Source organism: Bombina bombina, chromosome 4, assembly GCF_027579735.1.
Source record: "Bombina bombina isolate aBomBom1 chromosome 4, aBomBom1.pri, whole genome shotgun sequence".
NCBI classification, from domain to species: domain Eukaryota; kingdom Metazoa; phylum Chordata; class Amphibia; order Anura; family Bombinatoridae; genus Bombina; species Bombina bombina.
This window is the reverse complement of record NC_069502.1, coordinates 796,584,847-796,603,903: the sequence shown is the minus strand read 5'-3', so window position 1 is coordinate 796,603,903 and position 19,057 is coordinate 796,584,847. Positions and strand designations below refer to the sequence as shown.

Genomic DNA, 19,057 nt, shown 5'->3' with positions numbered 1-19,057 from the left:
ATCTCTAATTTTAAATTTAAGCTTGAGAACCTCTGTGTATTGCTTGGGGAGGTTTTAGCTGCTCTGAACGACTGTAACACAGTTGCAATTCCAGAGAAATTGTGTAGGCTGGATAGATACTATGCGGTACCGGTGTGTACTGATGTTTTCCCTATACCTAAAAGGCTTACAGAAATTATTAGCAAGGAGTGGGATAGACCTGGTGTGCCCTTTTCCCCTCCTCCTATATTTAGAAAAATTTTCCCAATAGACGCCACTACACGGGACTTATGGCAAACGGTCCCTAAGGTGGAGGGAGCAGTTTCTACTTTAGCAAAGCGTACCACTATCCCAGTTGAGGACAGTTGTGCTTTTTCGGATCCAATGGATAAAAAATTAGAAGGTTACCTTAAGAAAATGTTTGTTCAACAAGGTTTTATCCTGCAGCCCCTTGCATGCATTGCGCCTGTCACTGCTGCTGCGGCATTCTGGTTTGAGTCTCTGGAAGAGGCCATTCACACAGCTCCATTGGATGAAATTATGGACAAGCTTAAATCACTTAAGCTAGCTAACTCATTTGTTTCTGATGCCATTGTACATTTGACTAAACTAACGGCTAAGAACTCCGGATTCGCCATCCAGGCGCGGAGGGCGCTATGGCTTAAATCCTGGTCAGCTGACGTGACTTCTAAATCTAAATTACTTAATATTCCTTTCAAGGGGCAGACCTTATTCGGGCCCGGCTTGAAAGAAATTATTGCTGACATTACTGGAGGTAAGGGTCATACCCTTCCTCAGGACAGGGCCAAATCAAAGGCCAAACAGTCTAATTTTCGTGCCTTTCGAAATTTCAAGGCAGGAGCAGCATCAACTTCCTCCGCTCCAAAACAGGAAGGAACTGTTGCTCATTCCAGACAGGCCTGGAAACCTAACCAGTCCTGGAACAAGGGCAAGCAGGCCAGAAAACCTGCTGCTGCCCCCAAGACAGCATGAAGGAACGGCCCCCTATCCGGAAACGGATCTAGTGGGGGGCAGACTTTCTCTCTTCGCCCAGGCGTGGGCAAGAGATGTCCAGGATCCCTGGGCGTTGCAGATCATATCTCAGGGATATCTTCTGGACTTCAAGGCTTTTCTCCTCAAGGGAGATTTCATCTTACAAGGTTATCAGAAAACCAGATAAAGAAAGAGGCATTCCTAAGCTGTGTACAAGACCTCCTAGTAATGGGGGTGATCCACCCAGTTCCGCGGACAGAACAAGGACAGGGATTTTATTCAAATCTGTTTGTGGTTCCCAAGAAAGAGGGAACCTTCAGACCAATCTTGGACCTAAAGATCTTAAACAAATTCCTAAGAGTTCCATCATTCAAAATGGAAACTATTCGGACCATCCTACCCATGATCCAAGAGGGTCAGTACATGACCACAGTGGACTTAAAGGATGCCTACCTTCACATACCAATTCACAAAGATCATCATCGGTTCCTAAGATTTGCCTTTCTAGACAGGCATTACCAATTTGTAGCTCTCCCCTTTGGGTTGGCTACTGCCCCGAGAATCTTTACAAAGGTTCTGGGCTCACTTCTGGCGATTCTAAGACCGCGAGGCATAGCGGTGGCTCCGTATCTAGACGACATCCTGATACAGGCATCGAGCTTTCAAATTGCCAAGTCTCATACAGAGATAGTTCTGGCATTTCTGAGGTCGCATGGGTGGAAAGTGAACGTGGAAAAGAGTTCTCTATCACCACTCACAAGAGTCTCCTTCCTAGGGACTCTGATAGATTCTGTAGAAATGAAAATTTACCTGACGGAGTCCAGGTTATCAAAACTTTTAAATGCTTGCCGTGTCCTTCATTCCATTCCACGCCCGTCAGTGGCTCAGTGCATGGAAGTAATCGGCTTAATGGTAGCGGCAATGGACATAGTGCCATTTGCGCGCCTGCATCTCAGACCGCTGCAATTGTGCATGCTAGGTCAGTGAAATGGGAATTACTCAGATTTGTCCCCTCTACTAAATCTGGATCAAGAGACCAGAGATTCTCTTCTCTGGTGGCTATCTCGGGTCCATCTGTCCAAGGGTATGACCTTTCGCAGGCCAGATTGGACGATTGTAACAACAGATGCCAGCCTTCTAGGCTGGGGCGCAGTCTGGAACTCCCTGAAGGCTCAGGGATCGTGGACTCAGGAGGAGAAACCTCTCCCAATAAATATTCTGGAGTTAAGGGCAATATTCAATGCTCTTCTAGCTTGGCCTCAGTTAGCAACACTGAGGTTCATCAGATTTCAGTCGGACAACATCACGACTGTGGCTTACATCAACCATCAAGGGGGAACCAGGAGTTCCCTAGCGATATTAGAAGTCTAAAAGATAATGCGCTGGGCAGAGTCTCACTCTTGCCACTTGTCAGCGATCCACATCCCAGGCGTGGAGAACTGGGAGGCGGATTTTCTAAATCGTCAGACTTTTCATCCGGGGGAGTGGGAACTCCATCTGGAGGTGTTTGCTCAACTGGTCCATCGTTGGGGCAAACCAGAACTGGATCTCTTGGCGTCTCGCCAGAATGCCAAGCTTCCTCGTTACGGATCCAGGTCCAGGGACCCGGGAGCGACGCTGATAGATGCTCTAGCAGCTCCTTGGTTCTTCAACCTGGCTTATGTGTTTCCACCGTTTCCTCTGCTCCCTCGACTGATTGCCAAGATCAAACAGGAGAGAGCATCGGTGATTCTGATAGCGCCTGCGTGGCCACGCAGGACCTGGTATGCAGACCTAGTGGACATGTCGTCCTGTCCACCATGGACTCTACCTCTGAGGCAAGACCTTCTAATACAAGGTCCTTTCAATCATCCAAATCTAATTTCTCTGAGACTGACTGCATGGAGATTGAACGCTTGATCCTACAAATAACTATAAAATAAGTCTTGGAATTATTTGGTAGAGAACATCTTCACGTGGATGTTTGTCACCCGTATATAGGGTATAACTTAGAAAAGTGATAAATAACACATATATTACTTAGGAAAGCTGTTAGGTCATAAGAAAATATTTGTAAAATAGTAAAGTAAAATCAAGCAACCTGAAAATGAAAAAGGTTTAACATATATTGGAAATTAACTAAAGGTGTTAGGAATGAAAATTCACATTAGACAAGGATAAGCTATGCATGTTCTGCAGGTGATACATACAAGAAGATCAGTTCTTCTGTATTCAGAATATGGGTACTTCAGGAACAGGTATCGTCCTTTGGAGTGGACTGTGTACTGCTGGGTCTATCCTTTATCTTGTAAGGTTGGACCTTTTGCCATGTGGGTCTTGAAAAGAGACTTTATTGTTGAAGTTGGAGGTTTAAAGTGTCTGTTGAGTTAGCTGGGGGACCTGGGAGTTTCAATGGAATACCCATGCCTTTTGAAATTGTATCCAAGTCCTGGGGGCCCTTATAGATCAAGGTGGTGCCTTCATGGGGTATAATCAGGCTGAAAGGGAACCCCCAACAGTATTTAATTTGTTTATCTTGTAGGGTAGCTGTAAGGAAGTGGGTTCCCTTCTTGTTTGAATGATGCTTGGGCATAGATCTGGGTATATCTGAACTTAATGATCCAGATAAGAAATTGAGTGCGATTTTCTTGATTTTTGCCAAACTTCTTCTCTGTCAGAGAAACCTGAGAAATTTTATAATGACGTCCCTGGGTGTGCATTAGGTGGAGGAGGGGGTCTCAGGGCCCCCTCCAATTAGGTAGGTTGGATAATCTGCTCTGACTCTGAGGTCTCTGGATGGCAGAGACATATTGGTGCTGATTTTTTGGTTGTTTGGAAGAAGGAGCTGACTTGAAACAGAGGAATTAGGTTGTGTTTTGGAGTGTTTTGTCTCCTTTATTTTGATTTCTAGCAGCCATTGTGGTAAAAATGGAATAAACTAAGAAATCAGTAATGTCCAGTACAGTGTGAGGCACACAGTGGTGCAAGCAGTCAAAGGGTTCCACAAAAAATTCCTCCAAACCAACAAAAGTGAACAAGTCCAAATGACAGCAGCACTCACATAACTATATAAAATTTCACAGCTTATTTGGAGTTTCCCCATGGTACAAAAATTAAGACTACAATGTTTCAGGCTTGTTGCCCTTAGTCATGTCAAGTAACACTGAAGTTACCAAACATAGTGCCTTTTATAGGCATGTGCAAACAATAGGACACACTCCTTTAACCCTTTCAGGTATCACATACTTGAAACACATTATATAACATTCAGTTAATTAAAATGATTGTTTGCAACATGAATCACAAATAATCGCACAGTATAGGGGAATATGCATGCATAAATACAATATCATATCTCTCTCTGTCTCTCCCCCCTCTTTCTCTCCCTCCCCCCCTTTCTCTCCCCCCCCCCCTTTCTCTCCCCCCTCTCTCTCCCCCCTCTCTCTCCCCCCCTCTCTCTCCCCCCCTCTCTTTCTCTTGTTAAGTGTATCCAGTCCACGGATCATCCATTACTTGTGGGATATATTCCCTTCCCAACAGGAAGTTGCAAGAGGATCACCCACAGCAGAGCTGCTATATAGCTCCTCCCCTCACATGTCATATCCAGTCATTCTCTTGCAACCCTCAACATAGATAGGAGGTCGTGAGAGGACTGTGGTGTTTTATACTTAGTTTATTTCTTCAATCAAAAGTTTGTTATTTTTAAATGGCACCGGAGTGTGCTGTTTTTTTCTCAGGCAGATTTTGGAAGAAGAATCTGCCTGCGTTTTCTATGATCTTAGCAGAAGTAACTAAGATCCACTTGCTGTTTCTCACACATTCTGAGGAGTGAGTAACTTCAGAGAGAGAATTGGGCGTGCAGGTTTCCTGCAACTAAGGTATGTGCAGTAAAATATTTTTCTAAGGATGGAATTGACTAAGAAAATTGCTGCTGATACCGAAGTAATGTAAGTAAAGCCTTAAATGCAGTGAAAGCGACTGGTATCAGGCTTATTAAATAGAGATATATAACTCTTCAAAAAATATGTTTAATCGTTTTTTAACGTACATTTGTGATAAAACCTATTGGGCATAATTTTTTCCACATGGCTGGCTAATTTCTGCATAGAAACAGTTACTGAGGCTTCCCACTGTTGTAATATGAGTGGGAGGGGCTATTTTAGCGCTTTTTTGCGCAGTAAAAATTCAGACTTCCTGCTTGATCCAGGACTTCTCTAGAGGGCTCAAAAGGCTTCAAAAGTCATATTGAGGGAGGTAAAAAGTCACAGGCAGAGCTGTGACAGGTGTGTGTGACTGTTTTAAAAAAAACGTTTTTTTCTATTGTTATTCCGTTTTGGGTATTAAGGGGTTAATCATCCATTTGCAAGTGGGTGCATATGCTCTGCTAACTTAATACATTTACTGTGAAAATTTGGTTGGTATAACTGCTTTGGTTCGTTTTATTTCAACTTGAGACAGGTTTTGTGCTTCTTAAAGGCCAGTAGCATTTTTTATATTGCTTGTAATCTTGTTGTAAAGTGTTTTTCAAGCTTGCCAGTCTTATTGCTAGTCTGTTAATAAACATGTTTGACATAGATGAATCTACTTGTTCATTATGTTTGAAAGCCAGTGTGGAGCCCCATAGGAATATGTTGTACTAAATGTATAGATTTCACTTTAAATAATAAAGATCAGTCTTTATCTATAAAAGAAATTATCACCAGACGACGAGGGGGGAAGTTATGCCGACTAACTCTCCTCACGTGTCAGTACCTTCGCCTCCCGCTCAGGGGGCGCACGCTAATATGGCGCCAAGTACATCAGGGGACGCCCATAGCAATTACTTTACAGGACATTGGCTACAATCATGAATAATACCCTGTCAGAAGTATTATCTAGATTGCCAGAATTGAGAGGCAAGCGCGATAGCTCTGGGATTAGGAGAGATGCAGAGCGCGCAGGTGCTGTAAGAGCCAGGTCTGATACTGCGTCACAGTTTGCAGAACATGAGGACGGAGAGCTTCATTCTGTGGGTGACGGATCTGATCCGGGAAACCTGATTCAGAGATCTCTAATTTTAAATTTAAGGCTTGAGAACCTCTGTGTATTGCTTGGGGGAGGTTTTAGCTGCTCTGAACGACTGTAACACAGTTGCATTTCCCAGAGAAATTGTGTAGGGCTAGATAGATACCTATGCGGTACCGGTGTGTACTGATGTTTTCCCTATACCTAAAAGGCTTACAGAAATTATTAGCAAGGAGTGGGATAGACCTGGTGTGCCCTTTTCCCCTCCTCCTATATTTAGAAAAATGTTCCCAATAGACGCCACTACACGGGACTTATGGCAAACGGTCCCTAAGGTGGAGGGAGCAGTTTCTACTTTAGCAAAGCGTACCACTATCCCAGTTGAGGACAGTTGTGCTTTTTCGGATCCAATGGATAAAAATTAGAAGGTTACCTTAAGAAAATGTTTGTTCAACAAGGTTTTATCCTGCAGCCCCTTGCATGCCATTGCGCCTGTCACTGCTGCTGCGGCATTCTGGTTTGAGTCTCTGGAAGAGGCCATTCACACAGCTCCATTGGATGCAATTATGGACAAGCTTAAATCACTTAAGCTAGCTAACTCATTTGTTTCTGATGCCATTGTACATTTGACTAAACTAACGGCTAAGAACTCCGGATTCACCATCCAGGCGCGGAGGGCGCTATGGCTTAAATCCTGGTCAGCTGACGTGACTTCTAAATCTAAATTACTTAATATTCCTTTCAAGGGGCAGACCTTATTCGGGCCCGGCTTGAAAGAAATTATTGCTGACATTACTGGAGGTAAGGGTCATACCCTTCCTCAGGACAGGGCCAAATCAAAGGCCAAACAGTCTAATTTTCGTGCCTTTCGAAATTTCAAGGCAGGAGCAGCATCAACTTCCTCCGCTCCAAAACAGGAAGGAACTGTTGCTCATTCCAGACAGGCCTGGAAACCTAACCAGTCCTGGAACAAGGGCAAGCAGGCCAGAAACCTGCTGCTGCCCCCCAAGACAGCATGATGGAATGGCCCCTATCCGTTAACGGATCTAGTGGGGGGCAGACTTTCTCTCTTCGCCCAGGCGTGGGCAAGAGATGTCCAGGATCCCTGGGCGTTGCAGATCATATCTCAGGGATATCTTCTGGACTTCAAGACTTCAAGGATTTCATCTTTCAAGGTTATCAGAAAACCAGATAAAGAAAGAGGCATTCCTAAGCTGTGTACAAGACCTCCTAGTAATGGGGGTGATCCACCCAGTTCCGCGGACAGAACAAGGACAGGGATTTTATTCAAATCTGTTTGTGGTTCCCAAGAAAGAGGGAACCTTCAGACCAATCTTGGACCTAAAGATCTAAACAATTCCTAAGAGTTCCATCATTCAAAATGGAAACTATTCGGACCATCCTACCCATGATCCAAGAGGGTCAGTACATGACCACAGTGGACTTAAAGGATGCCTACCTTCACATACCGATTCACAAAGATCATCATCGGTTCCTAAGATTTGCCTTTCTAGACAGGCATTACCAATTTGTAGCTCTCCCCTTTGGGTTGGCTACTGCCCCGAGAATCTTTACAAAGGTTCTGGGCTCACTTCTGGCGATTCTAAGACCGCGAGGCATAGCGGTGGCTCCGTATCTAGACGACATCCTGATACAGGCGTCGAGCTTTCAATTTGCCAAGTCTCATACAGAGATAGTTCTGGCATTTCTGAGGTCGCATGGGTGGAAAGTGAATGTGGAAAAAGAGTTCTCTATCACCACTCTACATGTGTCTCCTTCCTAGGGACTCTGATAGATTGTTGTAGAAATGAAAATTTACCTGACGGATTCCAGATTATCAAAACTTTTAAATGCTTGCCGTGTCCTTCATTCCATTCCACGCCCGTCAGTGGCTCAGTGCATGGAAGTAATCGGCTTAATGGTAGCGGCAATGGACATAGTGCCATTTGCGCGCCTCTGCATCTCAGACCGCTGCAATTGTGCATGCTAGGTCAGTGGAATGGGATTACTCAGATTTGTTCCCTCTACTAAATCTGGATCAAGAGACCAGAGATTCTCTTCTCTGGTGGCTATCTCGGGTCCATCTGTCCAAGGGTATGACCCTTTCGCAGACCAGATTGGACGATTGTAACAACAGATGCCAGCCTTCTAGGCTGGGGCGCAGTCTGGAACTCCCTGGAAGGCTCAGGGATCGTGGACTCAGGGGAGAAACTCCTCCCAATAAATATTCTGGAGTTAAGGGCAATATTCAATGCTCTTCTAGCTTGGCCTCAGTTAGCAACACTGAGGTTCATCAGATTTCAGTCGGACAACATCACGACTGTGGCTTACATCAACCATCAAGGGGGAACCAGGAGTTCCCTAGCGATATTAGAAGTCTCAAAGATAATTCGCTGGGCAGAGTCTCACTCTTGCCACTTGTCAGCGATCCACATCCCAGGCGTGGAGAACTGGGAGGCGGATTTTCTAAGTCGTCAGACTTTTCATCCGGGGGAGTGGGAACTCCATCCGGAGGTGTTTGCTCAACTGGTCCATCGTTGGGGCAAACCAGAACTGGATCTCATGGCGTCTCGCCAGAACGCCAAGCTTCCTCGTTACGGATCCAGGTCCAGGGACCCGGGAGCGACGCTGATAGATGCTCTAGCAGCTCCTTGGTTCTTCAACCTGGCTTATGTGTTTCCACCGTTTCCTCTGCTCCCTCGACTGATTGCCAAGATCAAACAGGAGAGAGCATCGGTGATTCTGATAGCGCCTGCGTGGCCACGCAGGACCTGGTATGCAGACCTAGTGGGTATGTCGTCCTGTCCACCATGGACTCTACCTCTGAGGCAAGACCTTCTAATACAAGGTCCTTTCAATCATCCAAATCTAATTTCTCTGAGACTGACTGCATGGAGATTGAACGCTTGATCCTATCAAAGCGTGGCTTCTCCGAGTCAGTTATTGATACCTTAATACAGGCACGAAACCCTGTTACCAGGAAAATCTACCATAAGATATGGCGTAAATACCTGTATTGGTGCGAATCCAAGAGTTACTCATGGAGTAAGGTTAGGATTCCTAGGATATTGTCCTTTCTCCAAGAGGGTTTGGAAAAAGGCTTATCAGCTAGTTTGTTAAAGGGACAGATCTCTGCTCTGTCTATTCTTTTGCACAAGCGTCTGGCAGAAGTTCCAGACGTCCATGCTTTTTGTCAGGCTTTGGCTAGGATTAAGCCTGTGTTTAAAACTGTTGCTCCTCCGTGGAGCTTAAACTTGGTTCTTAAAGTTCTTCAAGGAGTTCCGTTTGAACACCTTCATTCCATTGATATTAAACTTTTATCTTTGAAAGTTCTGTTTTTGATGGCTATTTCCTCAGCTCGAAGAGTCTCTGAGTTATCTGCCTTACATTGTGATTCTCCTTATCTGATTTTCCATTCAGACAAGGTAGTTCTGCGTACTAAACGTGGGTTTTTACCTAAGGTGGTTTCTAACAGGAATATAAATCAAGAGATTGTTGTCCCATCATTGTGCCCTAATCCTTCTTCAAAGAAGGAACGTCTTTTACATAATCTGGACGTAGTCCGTGCCTTGAAGTTCTACTTACAGGCAACTAAAGATTTTTGTCAAACATCTGCCCTGTTTGTCGTTTACTCTGGGCAGAGGAGAGGTCAAAAGGCTTCGGCAACTTCTCTCTCTTTTTGGCTTAGAAGCATAATACGCTTAGCCTATGAGACTGCTGGACAGCAGCCCCCTGAAAGGATTACAGCTCATTCTACTAGAGCTGTGGCTTCCACCTGGGCCTTTAAAAATGAGGCCTCTGTTGAACAGATTTGCAAGGCTGCGACTTGGTCTTCGCTTCACACTTTTTCAAAATTTTACAAATTTGACACTTTTGCTTCTTCGGAGGCTGTTTTTGGGAGAAAGGTTCTACAGGCAGTGGTTCCTTCGGTTTAAGTTCCTGCCTTGTCCCTCCCATCATCCGTGTACTTAAGCTTTGGTATTGGTATCCCACAAGTAATGGATGATCCGTGGACTGGATACACTTAACAAGAGAAAACATAATTTATGCTTACCTGATAAATTTATTTCTCTTGTAGTGTATCCAGTCCACGGCCCGCCCTGTCCTTTTAAGGCAGGTCTAAATTTTTAATTAAACTACAGTCACCACTGCACCCTATGGTTTCTCCTTTCTCGTCTTGTTTCGGTCGAATGACTGGATATGACATGTGAGGGGAGGAGCTATATAGCAGCTCTGCTGTGGGTGATCCTCTTTCAACTTCCTGTTGGGAAGGGAATATATCCACAAGTAATGGATGATCCGTGGACTGGATACACTACAAGAGAAATAAATTTATCAGGTAAGCATAAATTATGTTTTTGATCTCTCTCTCCCCTTTCTTTTGATCTCCCTCCCCCTCTCTTTTGCTGTCTCTATCCCTCTCTTTTGCTCCCTCTCTTGTGCTCTCTTTATCTCCCCTCTTGATCTCTCTCTCCCCTCTTGATCTCTCTTTCACCTTTCTTATCTTTTCCCTACCCCCTCTCTCACCTCTTTTGAGCTGTTTTGAGCTCTCAGAGTCTCAGTCTGTACGGCCTTTCACGGGCCCGCCTGGCCCCGCCCCCTTAACGGCCGACCATGCCCCCTTCACGGACCTTCACGCTCGGTACCGCCCCCTTCACAATTGACCACGCCCCGTCCACGCTCGGCCACGCCCACTTCTGCTTGAGTCGCACTGCAGAGACTTTAGGGACTGTAAGGCCAGGTGTGTTTGTCCTCGTGCTGTCTCTACTGCGCATGACAGCTTCGGACAAACACACTTGGCCTTTTATAGTATAGGATATATATATATTTATATATATGACATATTCTATAAAAGTGTATATGCATTCTATTAAAATATACGGCTAGATTTAGAGTTTTGTCTGTAAAGACCCGCGTAGCTAACGCTGCTTTTTTTCCCAGCGCACCCTTAAGACAACGCTGGTATTTAGAGTTGTCTGAGTGGCTGCGTTAGGCTCAGAAAAGGCAGCGTTGAGCATAATTTAGCTCCACTTCAACCCTCAATACCAGCGTTGCTTACGGTAGCGGTAAGCTGGCAAAACGTGCTCGTGCACGATATCCCCATAGGAAACAATGGGGCTGAGATGGCTGAAAAAAAAACCTACCTAACACCTGCAAAAAAGCAGCGTTCAGCTCCTAACGCAGCCCCATTGTTTCCTATGGGGAAACACTCTCTAAGTCTACACCTAACACCCTAACATGAACCCTGAGTCTAAACACCCCTAACTTTACACTTATTAACCCCTAATCTGCCGGCCCCTCTATCGCTGACACCTACATTATATTATTAACCCCTAATCCTCCGACCGGACACCGCCGCCACCTACATTATCCCTATGAAGCCCTAATCTGCTGCCCCTAACATCGCCGACACCTATATTATATTTATTAACCCCTAATCTGCCCCCCCAATGTCGCCGCAACCTAACTACAAGTATTAACCCCTAATCTGCCGACCGGACCTCGCCGCCACTATAATAAATGTATTAACCCCTAAACTGCCGCACTCCCGCCTCGCAAACACTATAATAAATTGTATTAACCCCTAATCTGCCCTCCGTAACATCGCCGCCACCTACTTACAATTATTAACCCCTAATCTCCTGCCCACGTCGCCGCTACTATAATAAATGTATTAACCCCTAAACCTAAGTCTAACCCTAACACCCCCCTAACATAAATATAATTTAAATTAAACTAAATAATATTCCTATAATTAAATAAATTATTCCTATTTGAAACTAAATACTTACCTAGAAAATAAACCCTAATATAGCTACAATATAACTATTAGTTACATTGTAGCTATTTTAGGATTTATATTTATTTTACAGGCAACTTTGTATTTATTTAATTGTTTAATTGTAACTTAGGTTAGGATTTATTTTACATGTAATTTTGTACTTATTTTAACTCGGTAGCTATTAAATAGTTAATAACTATTTAATAGCTATTGTACCTAGTTAAAATAAATACAAAGTTGCCTGTAAAATAAATATAAATCCTAAAATAGCTACAATGTAACTATTAGTTATAATGTAGCTATCTTAGGGTTTATTTTATAGGTAAGTATTTAGTTTTAAATAGGATTAATTTATTTAATAATAGTAATATTATTTCGTTTAATTTAAATTATATTTATGTTAGGGTTAGACTTAGGTTTAGGGGTTAATAACTTTATTATAGTAGCGGCGACGTTGCGGGCGGAAGATTAGAGGTTAATAATTGTAGGTAGGTGGCGGCGATGTTAGGGAGGGCAGATTAGGGGTTAATAATATTTATTATAGTGTTTGCAAGGCGGGAGTGTGGCGGTTTAGGGGTTAATACATTTATTATAGTGGCGGCGAGGTCCAGTTGGCAGATTAGGGGTTAATACTTGTAGTTAGGTAGCGGCGATGTTGGGGGGGCAGATTAGGGGTTAATAAATATAATATAGGTGTCGGCGATGTTAGGGGCAGCAGATTAGGGGTTCATAAGTATAATGTAGGTGGCGGCGGTGTCCGGTCGGCAGATTAGGGGTTAAAAAAAATGTATTATAGTGGCGGCGATGTGGGGGGGCCTCGGTTTAGGGGTTCATACGTAGTTTATGGGTGTTAGTGTACTTTGTAGCACAGTAGTTAGGAGCTTTATATTCTGGCGTTATCCCATAAAGCTCTTAACTACTGACTTTTTTTTTGCGGCTGGAGTCTTGTCGGTAGAGGCTCTACCGCTCAATTCTTCCAAGTCTCCAAATACCAGCATTAGGCAAATCCCATAGAAAAGACAGGATACGCAATTGACGTAAGGGGATCTGCGGTAGCCTGGAGTCGCGGTAAGGAAGTGAGCTGTAGACCTTTTCCTGGCTGACTCTAAATACCAACGGGCGGCCAAAAGCAGCATTAGGACCCCTTAACACTGCTTTTGACAGCTAACGTAGAACTCTAAATCTAGCCGTTCGAAAGCTCTAACTCCTTATTCATCCCTATTGGGAACATTGTATCTAGTTTAGTAATCCAAAATGCTTCCCTTTGTTTTAAAAGGATAGTTCTATTCCCACCCCTTCTCAGTGGTTTAACATGATCAATAATCAAAAATTTTAGCTGACTCACACTATGTCCTGCTTCTACGAAATGTTCCGCAACTGGATTCTTAATATATTTCGTACGAATGTTCGACTTATGTTCAGTTATGCGTTCTCTGACAGATCTTGTTATCTCTCCTCCATAGCTCGGCCCACATGGGCACTTGATCATGTATATAACATAATTGGTGTTACACGTAAAAAAAAACATAAATGAAAACTTTCTTCCCATTCCGGGGATGGAAGAACACTTTACCTTTATTCATATTGTTGCAATTACAACATTCCAAACAGGGATAACATGCATGGGTTTTTTTCAGTGATATACATGTGCCTTTTAATACTGCTGGGACCTGCATCAGAATAAATGAGTTTGTCTCTCAAATTACTGCTTCATTTATTATTTGGAATTCTTATTTGGAATTCTGGGACATTTGGATTACACTTTCCTAGAATATGCCAATATTTTCTCAATATAGATATAACCTTGGGACTCAAAGAATTATATTGCATAACACAGACTAGATTGTCTTTTTTTTTACTTCATCTTAACTTTAGGCTTTGTCAATTCCTCCTTACTCAATGTCAATACATCCATGATCTCTTATTTAATCAATGTCTTAGGGTAACCCCTATCTACAAACTTTTTACCCATCTCCCTCAGTCTAATTGGTACAAGCGTCTCATCCGAGACAATCCTTTTTACTCTAATAGCCAACACGAAATCTATGGAGGAGGCTCCATGATTGCAAGGAAAAGATCGAAATTCTTGCGAGATGAAGAGGATTATTCTACCGGGTCTGTATACAGATGGAGATCGGAACATACCAGAGGTGATGTCAGAGCGACTTCCGGCTTTCGGAGGTGCAGGAACATGAGACGCCCAGATGGGAACAACACCTCGAGCTCCGGATCAGGCTCAAGTGTGCCGGCAAGGGACTGGGAAGGAGAAAGAGGAGACGGTGCGGGAGGCGGAAACACCGCCACAGAGGCAGTGGAGGATCTGTGCCACAGCAATCGGAACCGTCGGGGAAGCCGACATTAGATACATCCTTGGTGTTAAATATATCAAAGAAATGTATATATAAAGATGAACTTAACTTATTGCAAAAGGGATTGTCTTTCTGTCCTCCTGCCAAAGGTGATCTATTTGAATGAAGACTTATATAGTTTTTTCAGATTATTTATCTTTAAAAGCACTGGGTCTGAGAAATAAAAGCAAATTTATTCCATATGTATAAGATCATAGTATTGATGTTTACTCAAATTTGGTTTTGGATGAGGTTAAATAGTTACATTTAGAAATGGAGAAAAAAATAAAATTTCAGAAAATGGGGAATGAGAAGAATTTTGGGCATAAAGAGAGAAAGGCCTTGAAGTCATTAAGATCTAGCACTGACATTATATTGAAACCTGCCAATAAGGACGGGGCCACGGTGATACTTGATAAAGAGTATTACATTAATTAGATCAGATCTCAATTGGCAGAGGAAAAAGTATATTGCCCGTTACCCCATAATCCCATATATGACATCCAAAAAGAGATTGAAAGTGTTATTAAAAGAGCTGTCAACAATGGCTTCATTGATAAAGCATAAGCGACATTTTTAACATGTGATAACAATAAGATACCGGTGTTATATACCTTACCAAAGGTTCATAAAAATCTAGAATCACCACCTGGAGGCCCTATTGTGTCCAGTATAGGGTCAGCATGTTCTTGAATCTCTATTTACTTAGATCATATATTGAGACCCTTTGTGAAACTTACAAACTCATACATTACCGATACCAGTGACTTTTTAAATAAAATAAAGGGAATTGCCTATCACATGTAACAAAGTAATATTATACACCTTAGACAAATCAAGCCTATACACCTCTATCCCCCACACAACAGGGACAGATACAGTTAGGAAAGTTTTGGTGCAGTCAGGAAAATATGATCTGGCACAAATAGATTTCATTTTAGACCTTTTGGATATAGTACTTAGATGTAATTATTTTTTGTTTCAGGACAATTTCTACATACAGCTGCAAGGCACAGCTATGGGATCCAATGTCACCACAACCTATGCAAACCTTTTTATGAACGCATTTGAAGAGAAGTTTGTCTATGAAAACCCTATGTTAATTCTTCTTGGTAGTGCCTATTAAATTGAAGGAATCATTACCCCGCAGTCAATTATTAAGAGCAAAAAGAATTGTCTCGGATGAGACGCTTGTACCAATTAGACTGAGGGAGATGGGTAAAAAGTTTGTAAATAGGGGTTGCCCTAAGACATTGATTGAACAAGAGATCATGGATGTATCGACATTGAGTAAGGAGGAATTGACAAAGCCTAAAGTTAAAAAAAGACAATCTTGTCTGTGTTATGCAATATAATTCTTTGAGCCCCAAGGTTATATCTATATTGAGAAAATATTGGCATTTTCTAGGAAGTTCTAAGAGACATTATTTTAGACTTGCATTGTACTCCTATCAAGAAATGCACTTCTAATTTTATAGATTTTTTAGATATTGTTTTTTTTTTTATTGCTTGCACATATTGTTCTTGAAATATTGTTCCTGACAAATTGCATCTCACTCAATGCCATTTTAGTTGTTAGCTAATACCTTGCAAGGTTTAGTGTTTTTAATGTTTATATGAATTTACTCACCTGCATATTAAAGTGTTTACATTTTTAAACAGAGCTTTAGGTCTCTTTTAGTCCTTTATATAGTATAACAGTTATCATAAATTATTACATTTTATACTATCTCATTTAGTGATCACCTTATATATTAGGTATCATATACATTTTTTATACATTATCACATTTTATTTTCTCAATTTGCTATGAATTTAGCGCTCACGTTATTGTTTGTTTTCATTATTATTATTTCCATCTTGATGAAGGTTGTAATTTTTAGGTGTAGCTTATATTGAGTCTTAGAAATGTTTCCCTCATATTGTTGTTTTCTCAGTTGAAGATTTTATATATTGCTTAGACATACAACACCACATGGGGCCATTTTATTTCTTTTTGTTGGTTTAGAGTCATCCTTGTTTTTACTACAAGCACACAAGCATTAGTTATAAAAATAAGTTTATGGGCTGAAATAATTGTATTACTTAAAGTTTCTGTGAATACAATTTTCAAAGGACTTGATACATTAGGTAGAAAAACAAAATTCATTTCTATTTGGTTCGGTCTTTGACTAAGTGTGAATTCTAGTAAATAGTTCCCAACGTCCAGTAAACTGCCCTAAAGCCTTAGCATGGAAGCTGGGGAAAGGTCTAGTGGTCAAAGTGTCTACTACAAGTGTAGGGAACTGACTAAATCAGAACAGTTTATATGTTCTCATGATAAAATAATGATGTATTTAATAAGATTTACTCCCATTTTGTTTCTTATTGACAGGTGAATTCGCAAACTGCAATAATCCTAGTCATGATCAGAGTGCAGATGCTTCTTTACATCTTCTTCAAAATCAAAGAAGCCACGTGGGACATTTATGTTCTGAATGTGGGAAATGTTTTCTTAAGAAATCGCATCTTTTTAAACATCTAAAAATTCATACAGGAGAAAAGGCATTTTCTTGTTTTGACTGTGGGAAATGTTTTACTCAGAAATCAACTCTTATTAGGCATCAGAAAATTCATACAGGGGAGAAAAGATTTTCGTGTTCTGACTGTGAAAAATGTTTTGCTCAGAAATCAAATCTTATTACGCATCAAAAAATTCATACAGGGGAGAAAGAATTTTCATGTTCTGACTGTGGGAAATATTTTACTCGGAAATCACATCTTATTAGTCATCACAAAACTCATATTAAAATAAATCGGAGTTTAACCTCCTAAGTGCCGAGGGTGATACGTAGTTGTCACCCACACAATACCAAGTGTTGATGAATGCATGTGACCCCCTGGGGCGTGCAGTTTTGGAGCGGTTTGAGGTCCCTTCTGCACCTCAATCATTTATGAGTTGACCCCTGGGTGGATTTGATTTAATTTAAGCCCAGTGTGGAAGTAATGGAAGAACTTTTATTATTATCTAATAAAGGTTATGTTTTAACTATAGGAATTTAACTCCACCTAGTGGTCAGGACAGAGAGTGCTGATACCGCATTCTTTCGTGGAAGTTCTTCTATTACTTCCACACTGTGCTTTAATCGACCAGTAAACACAGCAGATTTGCATAATCAACAAATGCAAGATAACAAGACAATACAATAGCATTTACTCTGAATTTCAAATGAGAAGTAGATTCTTTTCTAACACATTTAAAAGTTATGTATATTTCCACTCCCCCTGTACCATGTGATAGCAATCAGCCAATCACAAATGCATATACGTATAGTCTGAGTTCTTGCACATGCTCAGTAGGAGCTGGTGACTCAAAAAAAGTGTAAATATAAAAGTGCACATATTTTTTAATGGAAGTAAATTGGAAAGGTGTTTAAAATTACATGCTGTATCTGAATCATGAAAATTTAATAAAACCTGAGTGTCCCTTTAATAACACTGGAACTAATCAGAATCAACCATTGCGTATACACTGGGGAGTGTGTCTAATCGTAGTGCCATTGCTCTAACAGTTCTAAATGGATTTGATTTAATAACTAGTCATTAATAGCAATTTAAAGAATGTTTTTTGTCACGAGCATCGGGCTGCAGGGGTTAAACCTCTACCACCTATCACCTACCCCCTCTTGTTTCTCAGTGGTTTTGGGCTCCTCAGAGAAACCACAATCTCCCAGAGCTTTGGTTTCTCTTGTTTTGTCTGTAAACTGAATCTTGGAAAAAGCTGGCCTCTGACTGATCTATCGCTCTCTGGCCGGCCTACCGGCCGACCTCCTGAAACTGCCGGTCTGCCGCATAAGCTAGGACTCCCTGTCCCCTTTTAACCCTGGTCAATCCAGCTGCCCTTTGTCCCAGTGCTCCGATCTTTTGGGGATTGGTAGCCCCTAGGAAGGACAAGAGGTGGTGGAATTGCCGGAGGGGTGATCCTTGGGAAACTGGGGGTTTTGGACACCCCTATACCCATAACTTCAACAGACTGTATCTCCTGTTCCCAGTAACGAATCATGCCGCTTTTTGGACTGTGGCATCTGGGGACCAAGAGCTTTCAAAGGAAGTGCCACTGATCCCCTGGGATCAACTTAAAACCACTACCCCTGGGTCTCTGTGGGATTGTGGATTCTATGGCAGGCGCCAGCCTGTCTGAAGGGGGAGGGAATGGTTGGGAGATATGAAGGTCAGATAAGGCTTATTATCATGATCAGTTTCTGTGTAAATGTCGTGTTTCCCCTAATAAAAGTCTTGTTTTCACCTGAATGTTAGTCTGTCTAGTTATTTGGGTGGGATTGCTAAAATCACTTTCTCCACTACATAGCGGCTGGTTCCAGGTTTTGGAAGGATCCTTCGGCGGAGCTACCCAACTGGAGTAGTAGGGAATCCGTCACAGTTTTGGCAGCGGTGGGATGCTTCCATCTACCTGGGACGTCCAAACCACCACCTGAAGACGCCTTCGGATGGAGCGGTACTCTGTGCTCAGAAAGGAAGAACTAAAAACCCTGCTAGAGGCCAGGGGGAAAAGTGCTGGCCACAAGACCAAGGTGGTAATTGTAGCCGAGCTGATGGAGGATGACCGTACTAACGAACCGACTGGTGGGTCAGATAGTGACCATGACAGTGAACGACCCAGTAGAGCCTCGACCCAAGAGACTATGATGTCTGACTTGTAGAGGGACATCCAGTGGTGATTGCGCTCTATGACACTGACCCACCCGACGAAATCATCACTAAGATGGTGTCGGAATCAACCCAGCTCAAACTGACAGAGGTCCACAAGTCTATGGGGGGCCCGCCGCCGCCTCCACTGGGGTCTACCACCCGACCCTCAAAGCTGCAACATGGGGCTTTCCGAGCCCTCACCAAGGAGGAGATTGACAGTTACCTCCAGGTCTTCGAGACACAGTGCGAGCTGCAGGAGGTCCTTTATGCCGACCGAGTCTCC

At 42.5% G+C, this 19,057-nt stretch overlaps 1 protein-coding gene across 4 annotated transcripts in view; it reads left to right on the top strand.

The window, feature by feature from the left end:
• The window catches only part of LOC128657004 (oocyte zinc finger protein XlCOF7.1-like), a 204,103-nt gene extending 185,728 nt beyond the window's left edge, over positions 1 to 18,375 (top strand). For all 4 annotated transcript variants that reach the window (XM_053711223.1, XM_053711222.1, XM_053711221.1 and 1 more), the window contains one exon: positions 16,460 to 18,375. In XM_053711223.1, coding sequence (XP_053567198.1) covers positions 16,460 to 16,899 — 440 coding nt within the window. In that variant the 3' untranslated portion in view covers positions 16,900 to 18,375. The remainder of the gene's footprint in view (positions 1 to 16,459) is intronic.
• Positions 18,376 to 19,057: the final 682 nt, after the last annotated feature.